Source organism: Mercurialis annua, linkage group LG3 (genome assembly GCF_937616625.2).
Source record: "Mercurialis annua linkage group LG3, ddMerAnnu1.2, whole genome shotgun sequence".
Classification (NCBI taxonomy): domain Eukaryota; kingdom Viridiplantae; phylum Streptophyta; class Magnoliopsida; order Malpighiales; family Euphorbiaceae; genus Mercurialis; species Mercurialis annua.
Window position 1 is genome coordinate 71,181,198 of NC_065572.1, and position 19,463 is coordinate 71,200,660.

At 28.4% G+C, this 19,463-nt stretch overlaps 2 protein-coding genes across 2 annotated transcripts; both read right to left on the minus strand.

Moving 5' to 3' along the window:
• Positions 1-8,394: 8,394 nt before the first annotated feature.
• LOC126674747 (peptide methionine sulfoxide reductase A1-like) lies at positions 8,395-10,587 on the minus strand. The gene is made up of 2 exons (XM_050369246.2): positions 9,947-10,587; positions 8,395-8,826 (listed from the first exon to the last, which is right to left on the minus strand). Exons 1-2 carry the CDS (start codon positions 10,505-10,507, stop codon positions 8,575-8,577), a joined length of 813 nt encoding a protein of 270 aa, XP_050225203.1. The 5' UTR covers positions 10,508-10,587; the 3' UTR covers positions 8,395-8,574.
• A 2,696-nt stretch (positions 10,588-13,283) lies between these two features.
• On the minus strand, positions 13,284-14,813 carry LOC126674748 (blue copper protein). Its single transcript, XM_050369247.2, has 2 exons — positions 14,544-14,813; positions 13,284-13,733 (listed from the first exon to the last, which is right to left on the minus strand). Exons 1-2 carry the CDS (start codon positions 14,788-14,790, stop codon positions 13,339-13,341), a joined length of 642 nt encoding a protein of 213 aa, XP_050225204.1. The 5' UTR covers positions 14,791-14,813; the 3' UTR covers positions 13,284-13,338.
• Positions 14,814-19,463: the final 4,650 nt, after the last annotated feature.

The window sequence follows — 19,463 nt, forward strand, 5'->3', positions numbered from 1 at the left end:
CTAATTCTATAAATTTTTGGTTATTTACATATAAAATTATAACATTTTGCGTTTGTACTGACTTAAGTATAAAGCTTAAAACTTGACCAGAAAAAAGCTTGATCTTCCATTTGTTGGCATTTTCTAGCATCAAGCTATTATTTTTTTCACCAAATAATGTCGCTTTGGCGGTTTTTAGTGAATGAACCGACATCGGATAATGATCCTAAACTGTAAAATGACAAAAAAGGAAAAGTTAAATTTTTATATATCAAGTTTTAACATTGTACTTAAATCCCTATAAATGCGAAAAATTGAAATTTTATACATAAATAACCTTAAATTTTAATAAAAATAATGCCATGTTGATAATTTGAAGCTGTAGTTGTTATATTTGAGGTGTCTGCTCCAATAGTAATTTTAAATATCATTGCCTTTGGGTGTCAAAATCAATAAATCATGATGGAAATGTTGCAACAGATTGAATTCAAGCATTAATGATATTAATTAGGAAATTCGGGTTTAAATGAGCATGTCAAACCTGCTAATGACGTGTATTAATATTATTTTAACCCAACTAATTATCTTTAATTGGTTTTACTAATTAAACTGATTGCTTCTCTTCTAAAAGAAGAATAGTTACTAGCCTATGGGAATGAATATAAAAGCAACACACTGAATACTGAATAGACATTTGTGACCACCGGATTGATCTTAAAAATGTGATTTCAATTAGGTTAATTATCCCAATTTTACCAATTAGCATGCATATGAAATTAAGTGGGGGTACCAGGATGGGGCGAGGTGGGGCGCGGTCCCACTACAATCATATAAAATTTAAGGTTGATAAGATTCGAGAGGATCGAGCGATTTACAAAAAAAAATAAAATAACAATGTTGTTTTGGATAACAAATTTAAAAATAAAACATGCCATTTGCTTTAGAAATATAACCGAACAACAATGGCGTTGCCACATAGAGGATAAGAGAGGCACCTCTTTTTTTTTCAAAAATAAAATTTTTGCAAGTATTTTTTTTAAATTTGTCATATTAATTAGACAATTACTACATATTAACCCCTTAATTTCAACAAATTTTCAGATTCTGTATATTATATGAAAAAAGTTCTATTTTTTTTTTCTTCTTAATTTCGATTTCTGACTACGCCCCTGCCGAACAACATATGATTTAATAAAAAAAAATTATGTCCACTTTAATAAATTTTCTCATTATGTCTTTGAATATAATGTTTAATTTAGTGTAATATTAAAATTGGCTAATTTTTGTCCTTTGCAAAAGCAGAAACCACATGCATTATGGCTAAGAGATGGGACTATGCATACAAGATTTGAGCTGTGATTAAGCAAATAATGACAATGTCTTATAATAAAATGGAAAATGGTCCCAATAAATGTGTAGATCTGATCTAAGCTTTTAGATATTTATTTCCTATCCATGCTCTAATTATTTTCATTTCTTTTCACTAAGAAGTAAAGGTGAAGCCATAGCTAGTTATAGGTTAACTTCAAGCTAAATTCCCATCCAACTTTCTTATCTTTGATTTTACTTGCATTTAATATGATAATCATCATAAGAATGTACTTAGATATTCACATTTTTCTTTGGGACAATTAAACACTAATGATTGACGAATTTTGATACAAATTAATAGTATTTCTTTTCATGCATTTTGGAAATTCATTATGTCCTTTGAATTATTTTTTTCTTTGCAAAAGATATATCGGGTGTTCTGGACGTATTCGATACTAACACTTTTAAACCTTTTATATCATGACTATTCTTCATTCGAGTTAGGTAGGTTTGTTTTGGAAGGCAAAATTCTAAATCCGCGTTTAAGTTAGAAGAGCGCTTTACCAAGATCATTTGCGCTTTAACAATTTAAAATTTTAATTTTAGGTAATCACAAAACTCCTTAACAAAGAATTTTTCAGCTGTTTACACTCAAATATCATAAAAATCATAATTTATTGAAATATAGAAAAAAAATTAATTTAACACCGGAAAACTAAGGCATAATTGATTAAGAAGGTTATCATACTTTCTATTATTTGCACTTTACTTACTGAATTTCAAGATGTTGTAAATTGGTTATGCTACTATATTTTTAGTAATTTCGACATATTTTTGAATAAAATCCAGCCAATTTATGCCTAGTAGGATTATATTTCACTTTAAAATTTTAATTTTGAAAAAAAAATGAAAAAGGTGACATGATAAAAATGTACTATAAAACATGTTATGCGAGTGTGGCTGATGAGGAGATGGGAGACAATTAAAACACAAATGGCTGCCGCTTAGGCATAAATTGACCGGAATTCATTAGAAACCCGCCGGAATCACTAAACACATAGTATAGTGATTAATTGTAACACTTTAAAATTTAATAACCAAAGTCTAAACAGAGAATAGATTATCAGTTTTTTTTTCTATTAAAGTACTAGTCTCCAATTAAGTAATTGTTCTATTATTATTTGAATTGCATGGTAATAATTAGTATGAATTTCTTGTTGACAGCTTGTATTCATTGTAAAAATTGCAATCCAAGTAAACAAAAAAGAATGCAACCTAACCAATTAATTTGTTATGTACCTCTGATCCAAAAACAGCTGTTAAGAAAGCTCCCTTTCTTCTTGAATCATTCTTCCCTAATTCATTTTTCATATGAACTTCCAATTCAATACGATTAGTTGTACGGTTGAGATGTCTAATTAGTGATCCATAATTACAATTAATTTCAATTTCAATACAAAAATTAGTCCAATCAGTCTGTTGCTAATTTATCCTAATCTGCAAAATTAGGATAATTTAAATTTGCTCCAATTATTTTAGAGGGCAAATAGACAGATACTCATACAAGTCATTATTTTGTTCTCTACACTCAAACTGGATAATCAAGTCAACTGATTATTCTGAAACTTAGTTTGCGTCAAAAATAGAAGGACAGCTCAATAATATTAGGCAAAAGTACCTTTTAAGTTCAAATTTTTACGTCTTTTATTAATTGCAATCAAATCTTTTAATTTTTTTAAATTATATCTTAATTTGAAAGATTTTGTTGCAATTGCATCCGAATCTTTGCGTCTCACTTTTTAAATCTAAACATTTATATCATTATCAATTGTGACCAAACTTTTAAAATATTGTCCAACTTTATTTTTATAGTATTTAATTCGGCAATCTTTTAGCATTTATATTTAAGTGTAGATAGTACATATAAAATGAATTTATAAATAATAATATTTATTGAATAAAGAAATATTATGATAATTAAACATATATAATAGCTAACTTAATTTAAATAGAAAAAACATTTATTAAATAAATAATCAATAATTTTCTATATTATTAAGTTTTCTTCAATTATTTATATTACATATTTTACTATACATGTTATCTATCATTTAATGTTGTAAAGTATGTTTAAAATTAATGCAAGAAAAAATTCAATTATAAAACTCTTGAAAATTTATTATTAATAATTGCATAAAATTATAATAAAAATATATCATGTAAAAGTAACTTACTTTACATGTATAGCTTAAATTAAATATAAAATTTAAAAGGTTGCCAAATAATGTATTTTATTTAAAAGTGTGTATTAACTTTTAAGTGACGTGAAAATATCCTCAATTTAAGATAGATACATCATCAAAATTAGATCAGAAAAATGATTTTAAAATAAAAGTTAATTAAGAAATAAATTGATGTTTAGTATTATTTTGAAATACCTTAAAAATTTAGTAACCCAAAAAGAATTTGACCCAACTTGTAAGTTTACTGTTTTAATTAAATTTTCCTGAAATTTAAAAAGATGGGAGAAAAATCATTATCATGATTTTGTTATGCCAAACGTTGGATCGATGAAGGGATGGTTAAATCATGATAGTGAGAGATAGTGTTTAGCATGCTTTAGTTGGTTTATGTTAGGATTAAATTGGTTAACCATCATCTTAATAATTGCTCTATTTTTCTTGTTTCCTTGTAGGCTAGGCAAAGCCAAAGCTAATTGTTGCCACAGTTAATTGTTGCAACTTGCATGGGCATATCCCATGGTATATTTTGTTTTTGAAATAATTATATTAGTGGAAGATTTAGCACCATAAGAATGATATTCATATAATATCCGAATATATTAAATAAATGTTTTTCCCGTAAACAGCATTAGTTAAGAAATAACTATGCAGAGTGTAAATTGAAATATGACGAAACGATGATATTTAAAAAAATTATATAAAAATAAAATTTTGTGTTCGAAACATAAAATGTCCGATACATTTTTAAATAAAAAACATTCATTGAATAATGTGTTCGTGCTACCCGATGGGGGTAATTTTTTTATAGAATTTTTATTTTCAACGGATTACATCATTGGTTTAAATTTTTATTCTCAAAATATATTATAAATACGTTAGAATTAGTAGTTGTTATTATCCTTATTGAAGTGGAGGCGCCGACAGTGAATTAGTAGATCAATGATTTCAGAGATCAGCTCACATAATTGGAAGGACTCTTGTGAATGTTTTTCTTAAAATAAACAATTAAATAAATGAACTAGTTTTACCATATGGTTAAATCATAAAATAGTGACATGGTGGCAACCCACATTTGATGTTCCGCCTTATACGTGCCGGCTATATTAACTTGTTTAAATTCTTGATTTACATGAGTATTTATTAATTGATGCAGCTGTTAACTTTATTTTCCTATTGAATTGGTTAAGTATTGGTGAATAAATTAGTAGGTCTGAGGGCATCATTTAGGCTTGGTTCGTATGCACGTCTTTGAGGTGCTATGCATGTTTTCGAATCTCTCATGTTAAATGGATTTGTGTATCACATATGTTGTCAAATTCTATCCTTCAAATTGATTCTTTTTACCGGTTCTAAGTTACTTTTAAATCTTTTCATTGAACATAAGTCCGTACAAAAATATTGATCGATTATCTGCTGATCTAGTTGTTCCATTATGTACATTCTATGAAAATCATTTTTGCTTTATTTGCAGAGTTAACATGTACTTCTGATAAATAGAATTTATGATTTTGTCATTGCGATCGCGGACTCTCTTTTTTTCGATCATAATGTCTAAAACCTTTTATAGTGCTATAACTAGTCAAATGTATTTTTAACTAGTTAAGCGAATTTAACATATTATTTTTATAATGCCATAAATAAATGGATTTGTTTATAATTCGAATTTATATAACTCGATGCATGTATCCATTGGACCATTGCTAGAAAAATTGTGTTAATTGTAAGTAAAAGGAAACAATTCACAACAAATGAACTCAATTTCCACGGGCTGAAATGGTTTGAAAAAGACCCATTTGGGAGCTTGATATAAATACAACGTGTGGTTCTCATAAATAGATCTGCCCAACAATTAATTATCTATTTCATACAATTAAGGACTTCTCCAATTATACAAACACAACTAACAGTTATTAAATTCAAATTAGTGACCTATTTATAAATTAAAATAGTAAGAATGACATAGAAATTTGTAAATGTGGTGTTTTCTGTAATTGCATTTACTATTAATCCCATGTATTTAAAGGTAAAATAAACCGACATGGGCCAAATTGAAAGCTATTAGTAAACTTAGTATATGAAAGCAATAATGATATTATATCCATTTTGATCCTTCCTGCTTCTTTTCAAACATCACCAACCGCTGTATATTATTTGAGTCTCAAATATGTGGCCTTTGGCTCCTTATTCACAACATGCCTTCTATTGGGTTTTGCCGACACTAAATAAACAGAACTTACTCGTTTGTATAGAACAATCTAGGACTTTCCTTTAAATTATTTGAAAACTAATTTACTAATTAGTCATACATAATTACGTGGAATAACTATAAAATTACCCCAAAAATCACTTAATTTACAGAAATATATACCTAGTTAAGAAAAATTAATTTTACCTAAAAATTGAAAACTTAACATGATTTACACACTTTTTATAAAAGTACATCTTTTTATATATATTTGATATACATTTAAACATTATTAATACATATCAAATACATCTCTGAAAACTCGGGTAGGTCCTTCCGGACCAAAGGTGTGGATAACAAGACCACCTTCACGACCTTCTCCCCTCTGTCTCTAAGTTGTAGTAATGTAGGGCAGTTTGCTTGAGTTGCTCAACAACCCTTTAACTCGGTGCTCATGACGCGCTACAGAACCTCCACCGTGCCATAGGACAAAACATGGCATAGCTAGCGGAATAGGAGCCGACTCAACGTCAGCGGCTTCGTGCCACACTGCAGTAATCCAATGTGTGGTTCCATGTAAAAAATAAAAATCTATTTCATATTTTTGTGATTTTTTTAAATATTAAATGTAAACTTTTTGAGAGATATGTATTTTTATATTTTTCCCGTTCTTTTAGATATTATTTTATAATTTTCCCTAATTACTTGCAGTACGCAATCCCAATGCTTTCCCCCATTTCATTTATAAGCACAGTTCCACATCGTACGAACACCCAAAGAAATGCTTATTTGTCAAGAAACGACATCGTTTTGGATAAATATGTAGACTCACTATCAGTTTAAACCACTCTAAAAAATTCAAAGAAAACAACAAAAATCACCAAAACGACTGGTTCAATTAAGTTCGTTAGAAAAAAATAATATACTATAAATTCAGCTCAATTCGATTTATAGAAGTAAAAATTTAATTAATTTAATTTGATTTGAACCGAATGTGCAACCTATGTGAACGGCTTTGTTAGACTCAGTCACTCAAATGACGAGAAGTGTGAGAAGCAGTGACCAATCGACAACACAAAATCGTAAGTTCAAAGAGAAGATTAAAAAAGATATGGCCAGTGTAGACTAAGTTAGAATTTTGACCCAACTTCAGGAAATCGCATCCAACGGGCCTCATTTACATATAAAACTTGAGTTTTTTACATAAAATACGAGAATAGTTGATTTTATTCCCATAGATACGGGGCAACATTTCATTTTGGAAAAGTACGAGACATTCTTTTTTTCTCTGATAAATAACTTTTTTATTTTTAAAATTACGATTACTTAACCTAGCTATAAAATTCAACATATATATTTGTGTCTATTCTCTTAACTCACAAATCAAAAAACCCTACATAATTAAAATCACAATCAATTGTAATGAAGCGACAATGGATGGTGGCGCGGGTGTGATTGAACGGTGGTTCTTCTGTTGCCGGCAGAGAGGAAAAGCAGAAGGAGAGGGCCGGTGACTTATCTCTCAGAGGCCACGACGATGAAACCAAAGAGGTTTGAAAGGACATTGATTTTTCCGGCGATGTTGAAGGTTTCTGGTGAACCTCTGTTCTTGAGTTTTAATGGCGTCGGAATTAATATTTAGAGTTTTAATGGTGCAATTGTTTTTGTTTGGCGATGATTATTGGATCTTATTTTCTTGTGATTGCTGATTTTTGGGTTAGTTTTGTGGGAATTCATGGCGTCCAAGTTGGTTCAGTTGCAATCAAAGGCATGCCTCCAATGATGGAGCAGAATAAGCAATCATGGTGTCCAAGTTGGTTCATCTCAGTTTGTGGTTAAGCATAGAACTAGTTATTAGAAGCAGTTATTGGAGCAGAATAAGCAATATATTCAAGAACCTGTTGGCTGTCCTCTAATGATCTCTTGATTTTCTGATGTATTTTTTTTTCACTTTATCTAAAAAGGTTGTTGATTAACTAGTAATTTACTAATGGTAAACTAATAATTTTATTTTAGTATACTGTTAGTAAACATTGGGTTAATCATTAGCAAGCTTGTAATAAAATTTATTTTGAATAAATTGTTAGTAAATTTGAACTGTGTATTTTATAAAATGTACTTCTATAAAAAATTAATAAATTTATTTTTAATGTACCGTTAGTACACTGTGAGTAAACCGTTGACAAACCTATAGCTAAGTAATATTTAGTATATTTTTAATAATTTTTTAGTAAATCTGAATTGTGCATTTTAAACAAAATTTGTTTTAAATCTACCATCAGTAACCTGTTAGTATGCCGTTGGTTAACCAAACCGTATTTTTTCGAATATTGAATCTAATCAGCTTTAATTATATATTAAGATAAACGTTTACCAAATATTACCCTTAATTATATTTAAATTTGATTTTGAAAAAAAATTAATTGATTTTATTTAAAAAGATCTTTAATTAATTTTATTTTGAAAAGATCTTAATTGAAAAGATCTTAATTTATTTTGAAAGATTGTATTTGTAGAGAGTCTTAATTTTCATCTACCTACATTCCTTATTTAATGATTATTGTATTCTTATAATTAAGAAAGTATAATTTTGCAAAAGAAAAAGTAGATATTGTATTTTTCAATTTTGAAAGTATGACTAGTATTCTTGAGAATATTTTATTATAACATAGGTACTTGTTAAAAAAACCCATAAAACTTTGATTCATATGTACCAACTAATCCGCAGAGGCAAACCTTTACACAAATTGTAAAACGCATACACAAGGAATTATTAAATTCATCACAAGACATGCTTACCCTGGCATAGTACATAGAAACTTTGTGATATTAACATAGATTAAACTGGCAGGAAATTTAGCCGTAGCATCTGATGGGATCATTGCAGCCTTTCTCAGTCGATTGCTTAAACCCAAAACGGCCTCCTTTTGCAAGATATTGCTGATGATATTCTTCAGCACGGTAGAATTTCTTTGCAGGTAAAATCTCAGTAACTATCGGTCTGTTCAAGAGCTTCTGGTGTCGCTCCATGGACTCACGTGCTGCCTGCTCCTGTTCTGGGGTGTAATAGTATATTCCAGATCTGTACTGTGTTCCCACATCATTGCTCTGGCCACCAAAGTAACGTGATGTTAGATTATACAATATGGCTAGGCCGCAAGACATAGAATTGGACAAATTCAATCAATTTAAAGATTTGCTATAATAAACAATACACAATATCACCAGAATCAGAATACAAATGACGACAACAGGATGTCAAGCTTACAGGTTTCAGACGCATATATTGAACTAAGGTATTGTTTTTGTTAACCCCACATAAATTATACCTGTTGACCAACACTAGAGTAGGATCCCATAGTATTATCAATCATAAAAGTTCATCCTGACAACCAAATCTTATATTTATATAATACTATTACAGCCCACATATTAAAAGAGAGAGAATAAATCCTAATCGAAGATCAAATTATAAGTTGTCCTGTAACTATATTCATTTATGAAAAAAATGAGAAAAAGAGCTCATAATCAGTATCCTCCATGACTCCAGAAATGTACATAATTCCATTAAACATCTGCCAGAATAAAACTCTAGGAAATAAGAGTTCTAAATAGTTTAACCATGTAACTTGCATATCTATGAGCTCTTAAGGCGCGCGTTTGGTATATCTTAGTGGGATGGAAATGGAAATGGATGTCGATGTACTAAACATTACCGAGTCCACACAAAGTCTAAGGTCAGATATTTGGAAGTCAACCTGATACTATTAATTCATTAACGGAGGTCTCAGTCTCTGATGTGCATAAAACTATGGTATTACAAGATGTCAAATGTCAACTATTTGAACACACTCCTACAGAAACAACACAGCACCTCAAAGGCTCAAATAGATATGCTAGCTGATAAATATTCTTAGTTAAAGACCAGCAGCTCAGAACTCAATTATGCCATAATCATAATAAATGGTCTACAATATCACTAAACACAAATCAAATGAATATAATTTAAAGTTCCAAATAAAATACAAGAGCCAATACTTTATATCAAGATATAGCAAAAGAGACAAATTTTAATATTTTAAAACAATTCCAAGCAGAAGTAACTAAAAAAATAACACTGAAAAGCTCCAAAAATCAACTATACACAACAAAATTAATCCAATAAAACGGAACCATATAGTATAAATTAGAGAAATTTACCAAAACCCATAAGAAAAAAATAATTTACCTGGCGATTCAAGGTAGTAGGATCATGTCGAGACCAAAAAAGATCAAGAAGATTCTCATAGCTACACTCTTTAGGATCATACTGAACTCTAACCACCTCATTATGCATAGTAGTCCCAGTACAAATATCTTCATAAGAAGGATTATGCAACAGCCCCTGCGAATAACCCGCCTCAGTTTTCGTAACACCCGGAACTCTCTGGAACGCCAATTCAACTCCCCAAAAACACCCTGCCCCAAATTGACTGAACTGTTGCCCAGGTGCCGGTACGTCGTCGTCTGGGCCTTGGGGGATTGTGGGGTCCATGGTTGATGGGTCGGGTGACCTGGTTCCGAACCCGAGTTTGTTGAGGATGTTGTTCATCGGAGGACGGTAGTAAGAGGTGGGGTTTGAATTGTGGGGGAAAGTGGAGGGTTTAGAGAGAGAGAGGTGGGATTTTTTAGAGAGAGAAATGAAGGGTTTGGATAGAGAAGGAGAGGTGGTGGAGGAGGAGATTAGGAGGAGACGTGTTGAATTTGCGGTGGTGGTGGTGGTGATAGAGGCTGCGAGATTTTGGAGCATTTTGTTTACGTGAAAATGCGCGTGTCAACGTTTTATGTGTGATTGAGTGGAGTTGTTTATAATTTGCTTCTTTTTTTAGTATTCTGTTCAGATCTTTGGAATTTTTTATAATTAAAAAATTCCATTTATGTTAAATAATTGCATTATGCTCTCATTTGTGACTGAAAATGATTTTAAAAAAGTTAATTGATAATTAAATTAAACTTAGTTGTAAGTCTTTCTTTATCCGTTTCTATTAAATTTCTAATTTTTTTAAAAAAAAATTAAATGTTTTGTTTTAAAATTTAAAATCAGGCGTGTGGTTTAGAACGTGGGATGTGGCTAGAAGCTCTATCACAACTCACAGCTACAATGAGTCAATGTAAACTGTAAAGCCCACTAGAACCTTTTCGAACATTTAGGCCTCTTTCAATCAGTAGCAACCAAATTCAGAACGAGTTGCATTATGATAGTATTGGGCCTTGAATTACTGATTACAAATTCATAATATTATACATATATAAAATATAAATAGATCTATTTATTTAAATTTAATTTAGTAGTTAATGAACAATAAAAATATTGGATAAATAAATAATAACAAATCAAATAAGAGAAAATTAGAAAAAATACTCTCTTTTTGAAAATAATATGATTTCCTATCTCAATAAGAAAAAGATAGAGAAAATACCTCATCCTTTTAATACAGTTATTTTTTTACTCTAACACATGTTTATATTATAATTATACCTACTTTTTATTATTATTTTACTCTAATCATATTTCTTTTACCCTAATCATATTTATTATACCACCTGTCACTTTCTTCTCTCTTTCTTCTTCTTTCTTTTCTCTGGTTTCTTTTTCTTCCGCCATTTTTTTTCTTCTTCTTCTTCTTCTTTTTTATTCTTCTTTTTTCTCTATTTTTATTCTTTTCTTCTTCCTCGTTCCTTCATGGATTCGTCGTCGCTCGGCCATCGTTTCGCCGTCGCTCCGCCGTTCTTTCATATTTGATTTTTCGATTTTTTTTTAATTTGTGGTGTTCTTTCATATTTGGTTTTAGCGATATTTTTTTCTTAATTCGTGGTGATAAATACACTTTATTTTAACTTTCAGATTTAAATAAATTATTGTTAATTTTTTTCAACTTTAGATCTAAAAATCTGCATGAAAATGATTTTCTGCAAAAAAAACAGCATCTAATTATCATATAATTATCACTGAATTTTCATGTCATTATCATAAAACTGAAGAAAATTTTTTTTTTAATAAAAAAAAGTCTGATTATCATATGAGTATCACGGCATTATAACACTATGATAACTAGATGATAATGTACGTGAAAATATAATTACAAAAAAATTCATGATATTAGTGATAACCAGATGATAATTAAATAATAAAGTTACGATAATAGTATGATAATATGATACTTATATGGAAAAAAATTATATAAAAATTATGATAACTAGATAATAATAAAGTTTGATAAGGTTATGATAATTGGATGATAACGCACGTGAAAATATAATTACAAAAAAATTCATGATAACCAGATGATAATTAAATAATAAAGTTATGATAATAGTATGATAATATGATACTTATAAGAAAAAAATTACATAAAAATTATAATAATAAGATGATAATGTGAAGATAATAGTATGATAAGGTCCTTATCGATAATAAAATGATAATAGTATGATAATATGATACTTGCATGAAAACAAATTAGATAAAAATTATGATAGTGAGATGATAATAATCTGCTACATACAATACTGAAAATGACATATGATAATAAGATGACAATGCAATATGATACATTGATAATTATATGATAAGGTGAAACTATGATAATTATATGATAATGTAATACTGTGATAATCATATGATAATATGATACTGTATTTTGTCTAATATTATCCATCAATATCATCAGATTATCATATAATAATCTAATACATACGATACTGATAATGACATGATAATAAGATGCCAATGCAATATGATACACTGATAATTACATGTTAAGGTGAAGCTGTGATAATCATATGATAAGGTGATACAGTGATAATCATATGATAAGGTGATAATGTGATTTTATCTTATATTATCCAGCAATATCATCACAGTATCATATAATAATCTGCTACATACGATATTGATAATGACATGATAGTAAAATGCCAATGCAATATGATACACTGATAACTACATGCTAAGATGAAGCTGTGATAATCATATGATAAGATGATACAGTGATAATCATATGATAATGTGATACTGTGATTTTTTATTTAGTTCATATAATTTTTTAATATGTTATTAATATAATAAAATATCTAAATAGTGGCATATATTTTTAAACTATAAAATATTTAATAATACTAAAATAAATAAAAAAAATATTTTATTTATTGGTAATTTATAATCTGCATATTTGTTAATTTAAAGAATGAAGAAATAAAAAAAATAAAAAAATTGGACATTTGAATAAATAAAAGAAAATTCAAATTTGTTAATAATTTGTAGTGGCCCATGCATGAGAGAGATAGATAGAGAGAACAAATGGCACACGCATGATGCAGAGAGAGAGAGAAAGAGAATGTGTCAGAGTGCACATTTTATACTCACAGTAAAATTCCAATTTTTTTACACACGGGAGTACAAACACAAAAGAATAAAAACCGTGATGTATTTTTATTGACTTTTCCGTTTTAAGGTATAAAATCCTATTATTTTTCTTTTTGATGTAAATTTCTAAATCTCTCATCAAATAAATGAGGTCCAGTCCTTCAAAATATTTAATGATTCATGTTTTGGAAGATTTAAACTTGACTACAAATAAGTTAGCCCAACCACCATAATATTACAGTAACCAAACCCAAAATAGTTTTAATTAAAGAGTCCATTTCTCTTCCGGTAGACAGAAATGCAGCGGAAGTGAGAACAGGATTGTTGTTCTTAGAAGAAGGCCGAGGAAGAGTAGCCCCTGGCTCCGCTGCTTGCGGTGCACCAGCCGGAGCTTGATCAGCGGCTTGATTTCCTTCCACGTTAACCGCAAGTTTCATTCCGCCGAGGCAATATAATTTGTTACCGGAAATGAAATACCAAGCACCAGGTCTTGAAAGTGTCACTGTTGTGTTCCCGTTTGTGTATGAATTAATAACGGCGGTGGTGCTGCAGTTGTCGTATGATTCTTTTGTCACCTCATTTACACTTTCCGATGATGTATACTGGAATACTGTAAGACATTGTCATAAGAAAATCCATTATGTTCATTATGTGCAAAAACTGAATCAAATTGAATAATTGAGATGAACAAATACAAATTTAGTTTGGTTTGATATTATCAACAAATTTGATTTTTAGTTTGGTTAGATTTTGAAAATAATATAAATACTTCAATTCAGGTTTATTATAAACCGAACAAAAAATTGAGCAAACCGAAAAAACCAACCAAATTGAGTGGTTCAATTATATTTGGTTTGGAAAATTTTAAATTTTTATAAGTTCATTTTGCTTGAATAAAAAAATAAAATTTTGATTTTGTTTGAACCGAATGCATACACCTAGTTAGGAGTGTGTAGCGGTCGGTTTAGTATGGAATCGTCCAATCGACCAACTACAATTTATAAAATTCCCAAACCTAACTAATCCACAGTACAAATTTAAACCAACACCAAACCAAGATATTTGATCGGTTCAATTTGGTTCAGTTTAAAATTTATTGATGGATATACATGTAAATATTTATAGTAATTCTTTTAAGAATTTGTATATTTATTTTTGAATTAAAAGAAATAGAAGAAAAGTAATTGAACCAAACTTTATTTTCTCCATTTTTACAATTTAAATTTGGTTAAATTTGGTATTTGCACACTCCTATTCCTAGTCTCACAGTCTAGAATTATGCAACAATCTATTACTAATATAAACATTGATCAAACTCTAGAATTTGACTAAATATAGAAACAATATGTTCCAATTTTTTAAAAGAATAGTCTAATAATAGAATAAAAAGGAAAATGATTGACATGAATGTTATACTTACATAGAAGGTCGCCAACAACAAATTTCTTGTCCTGAGTCCAAGAATCAAGATTAGTGCTGATGTCCCACCCAGAATTATCTCCCACTGTGTAAGTTGTTGCTGCATAAGTTTGTGCTAATAAGCCTAAAAATAGTAGAACATAGACCAAAACTAGCTTAGCCATGTTGGCACGAGACAGAAAATATGAGCACACAAAACGGTATTTATGTGAGGAGTTGATTAATATTAGATGACCTAACTTCAACATTTGCGTGATTCATTATATTTGATCCAAATTGTAATACAATTGAGGAACTTTTTTAGGTGAGTTTATAATATGATGAGTTTTATTATAGTTTACAAAAATATTTTTGATATTTATAAAAATAGGCCTAGTGCCTTAAAAAATTCTCGACCTTTTAGCCCGTTAATAATCCTATGCTGACGTTCAAAACTGGTCAATCTTATCCTATTTCGTTTTTTTCGTTTCAATTGTACCCCAATTTTTCCATTTTTGACAATTTTTTTACTTAAAGGATGAAATTAATTAACTAAATTTAAAGATAAAATTAGATTCATTTTCATTCAATAAAGTACAAATAAATTTTTTATTTTTAAAAACTAACTAAAAACCATAATCAAATTAAAACTATTTTAAATTTTTAATTAATTTAACTAAATCTAAATAAATTTTAAACATATACAATTAATATATGCTAGACATGGAGAGCATTTTTGATTTTTTTTTCAAATGAAAAAGACGTCAATTTAATATTGCAGGGTATAATTAAAACATAAAAATGTAAAATAGGATAAATTTGGTGATTTTTCAACGTCGATTTAGGATTGAAAAAGGGATAAAAGATCAGATTTTTTTAAGACATTAGACTTTAAAAATAATACATATATGTAAATATTTTATAAAATGTAAATAATTAGCTAAATATATTTTTCAGTTCATATTGTTTAAAATAAATTATATTTTTTTTAAAATAAACACAATTATTTTTTATACATTAATGAGTTGGTAAGTTGGGTGAGAGTATAAGGATTCGCAGGTGCGATAAGTTAAACCCCCTTCCCAACTCCAAATTCTTCATTTTGACTTCTTCATTCACTTTAATTTTTTCTTTGGAAAAGTTTCAAATATATCTCTAATGTTTAGGGTGAGGAATATATCAGCCCCTTCTAATCTGTTAGTTTCAAAACACACCTAATGTTAGCAAATTTATTCAAATATACCCCTGTTGCTAGCAAGAGTAAAATAATGTTAAATTTTATCTACAAGGACAAAAAAATCAAACACAAAAAATGTGCTGGCATAAATAACGTTGTAATAATATTATTATATTAAGTGAGACACATGATTGCCTATGTGTTAAATTCGGTGTTTGGAAGTAGTTTCTTTTTGGCTTAATTACTTAAAAAAAATCCACCTTTAATCTTTATTTCGTTTATACCATGATCTAGGAAAATTGTCACATATACCCTTTCGGGTTTTTTTAATTAATTATAACTTTCATTGAATACTCACACAATAAATAAGCATGCCTATAGTGCCTAATTAATTGATCAAATAAGATAATTAAGCCATTAAAATTGGAAAGGAATTGTATTTAAATTACTGCAGAACTACAAATAATCAAATTAATTAATTCGGGTTTTTTTAATTAATTATAACTTTCATTAATTGGAAAGGAATTGTATTAAAATTACTGCAGAACTACAAATAATCAAATTAATTGATTGCCTGTGTTAAATTCGGGTTTTTTTAATTAATTATAACTTTCATTGAATACTCACACAATAAATAAGCATGCCTATAGTGCCTAATTAATTGATCAAATAAGATAATTAAGCCATTAAAATTGGAAAGGAATTGTATTAAAATTACTACAGAACTACAAATAATCAAATTCTTTTGTGTAGCCAACAAAAGACAATTGTTGGATTTTTAACCCATCTTAATATATTTTTTTCCAGAATCACAATAGAAAGAACAAAATGTGCAGCATCTCAAGTTCTTCTATACTTAATTCTTGAATAATTATGAGATATAGTCGATCTTCTAATAATTAATATACATGCTGTATCAAAAATTTATTAATTATTAGAATTATTAATTTATTAAATTTGAATAGAATTTTTTTAAAAAAGTATAAAATATATAAGCATCTACATTCGCAAACTTAATAGTATTAATATTATATCATAAAAAAGCCAACTAAATCACTTTGCAATCACTTAATTCAAAAGAAATAACTTTTTATTCAGTTCAAAAAATATCAATTTGATATTCGATTAAAAAATAATTATCATAAGTTGTATTCATGAAGTAAAATAACTTATAATATCTATTTATGCTAGGATTGTTTCACTTGCTTTTACTTGGTCATCTAATAACTTTCTCTTAAATTTTTCTCAAATAGACAAGAAAGTTATAATTTGATGGTATTTCAGCTTCACTTTACGAATCAAAGTTGGTGTTGCCCAAAATAAAAAATTGTTATATTATTTTTTTAAAAAAATGTCTCTAATAATTAATATTCCTATAAAATATAGTTTAAATTTTATTAATTATTAAATAATAAAATTATTAATTATCCGATTGGAACGAAGTTGATTCCCTCAATTTTCTATTAATTATTAGAATTATTAATTTATTGAATATTAACTATTATCATAACATTCAAACTTGTTCCGCAATATGGCCACGGATGGTATCAGCAGCGGTTGTTCCTGATAGTTCAGTAGCACTGCTGCGTTCACTAACAGGATGACCAGAGACGGCGAACTCAACTAGACCACCAAAGCGTGACTTTAGCCTCGAGTTCCCGTTATTATTATCATTATAGACTTTATAACCAGGTATTTTATGATTGGAAAGCTGGTGCAAAATAACATAACACAGAGGACGAGGACCCTAAAGTAGAACAATTGAGTATACCTTATAAAATACAATTTAAAATAAAAATAAAAAACGATTTATATATTGTGCTATTATTGTATATATATAAAACGTTAAATTAATATTTAAATAAAAAAATTAATAATCAAAAATAGGAATTTAATGTCAAAAGTGAAGCCCATGATATGTAGATTAAAAATAGAGAAGTTATACAACCTATAGAAGCGGTCAAAAGTGGTTTAGTATTAAACCTATAATTGAAAACAATTAATTCATCAAAGGTATTACCCAACTTCTTTTTGTTTGAGGGGGTCATGGCCACCTCCAGCCCCAACAACGGTCCGTCCTGCAAAAATAAAATATAAAACTTTTAAAATAGGAATTAAAGAATAGAAAAGATTGTGAAACCTTTTATATATAAACGAATAAAAAACAATTTTCAACCTTTTCTCTAACAACACTCAAACGTTAACTTACTATAAGGATACGTATTTCTTTGATAATTCTTTAAAAGCATGCATATCTATTATGGGAAGAGATGACAACAACTGCTGCAATTACAATTGACAGATTGAATTGCATGAAGCATATATCTGAAATAAGTAAAGAATAAAAAAAATCAATTCTAATATAATTTATTGACATATGGAGTATATATATTTTGTTTACAGATAAATCATAATTTATTGTGAATAGTTGTTTTACCTCTTTCTGAAAGAATATAATTTGGTTAACATCACAGTTATTCCTTGAAAGTTCTATTTCAGAAAGTAAAGACATGAAGTATGGAACACAGCACATGCCAGTAATAGAAAGCATATCGCTGTGAAAGGCGCGGAAGATAGTTACCCGAGTTTTTTACGATATGAATTTAATTGATTCCAAAATATCAGTTATTTTTCTATTCAAGAGATTTAAGTGAAAGCCGGTTAGTGAAATTGCAAGAATAGTAACTGAAAAATACTAATTAGTGTATCAAGTGGCGGCGTCATAGATTATGAATGGGGAAGAATTTTACTTATTGAAAATAATAGAGAAAAGTTAATATTTTTATAACTCGCTATAAAGATGAGCTCTAAATTGAAGGCTATGAAATCCAAAATCATAACTTAAAAAATTAAAGTCGTATATGATTAAATGTAATCCAAAAACACCACTAAAAACTAATATTAATACGAAAAGTATATAAGTCGTCATAAATTAATAAAAGTCATATGTGAAAATACGTAATGTATCTCTGCTAGAATTTATAGTTCATCTATAAAAAAAAATTCTAAAAAATTATTTTCACTCTAAGAATGATAAATCTGAAATAAGTAAAGAACAAAAAAAAACCAATTCTAATATAATATATTGGCATATGGAGTATATATATTTTGTTTACTGATAAACCATAATTTAGAGTGAATAGTTGTTTTACCTCTTTCTGAAAGAATATAATTTGGTTGACATTACAGTTATTTCTTACAAGTTTCATTTCAGAAAGTAAAGACATGAAGTATGGAACACAACACATGCCAGTTATAGAAAGCATAATTTTGTAAAAGGCGCGGAAGATAGTTACCTGTTTTTTTTACGACCTGAAGTTATTTGATTCCAAAATATCAGTTATTTTTCGATTGAAGAGATTCATATAAAAGTCGGTTAGTGAAATTGCAAGAATAGTAACTGAAAAATGCTAATTAGTATATCTAGTGGCGGCGCTATAAATTATGATATGCGAAAGAATTTTACTCATTGAAAATAATAGAAAAATATCAATATTTTTATAATTCGCTATAAAGATAAGCTCTAAATTGAAGGCTATGAAATTCAAAATCATAACTTAAAAAATTAAAACCATTTATGATTAAATGTAATTGAAAAACACAAGTAAGAACTAATATTAATACGAAAAGTATATAAGTCGCCACAAATTAATAAAAGTCATATGTGAAAATATATAATGTATCTCTCCTAGAATTTATAGTTCATCTTTAATTTATTTTTCTAAAAAGTTGTTTTCACTCTATTAATGACTAAGTGTATGCCGC

What these genes read in the sequence shown, in the direction of transcription:
- LOC126674747 (XM_050369246.2), bottom strand. Translation starts at nt 10,507, where the DNA reads ATGCTCCAAAATCTCGCAGCCTCTATCACCACCACCACCACCGCAAAT. An exon ending in CTACTACCTTGAATCGCCAG is followed by an intron (nt 8,827 to 9,946) that starts GTAAATTATTTT and finishes TTTGGTGGCCAG; the next exon opens with AGCAATGATGTGGGAACACA.
- LOC126674748 (XM_050369247.2), bottom strand. Translation starts at nt 14,790, where the DNA reads ATGTTGAAGTTAGGTCATCTAATATTAATCAACTCCTCACATAAATAC. An exon ending in TGTTGTTGGCGACCTTCTAT is followed by an intron (nt 13,734 to 14,543) that starts GTAAGTATAACA and finishes AATGTCTTACAG; the next exon opens with TATTCCAGTATACATCATCG.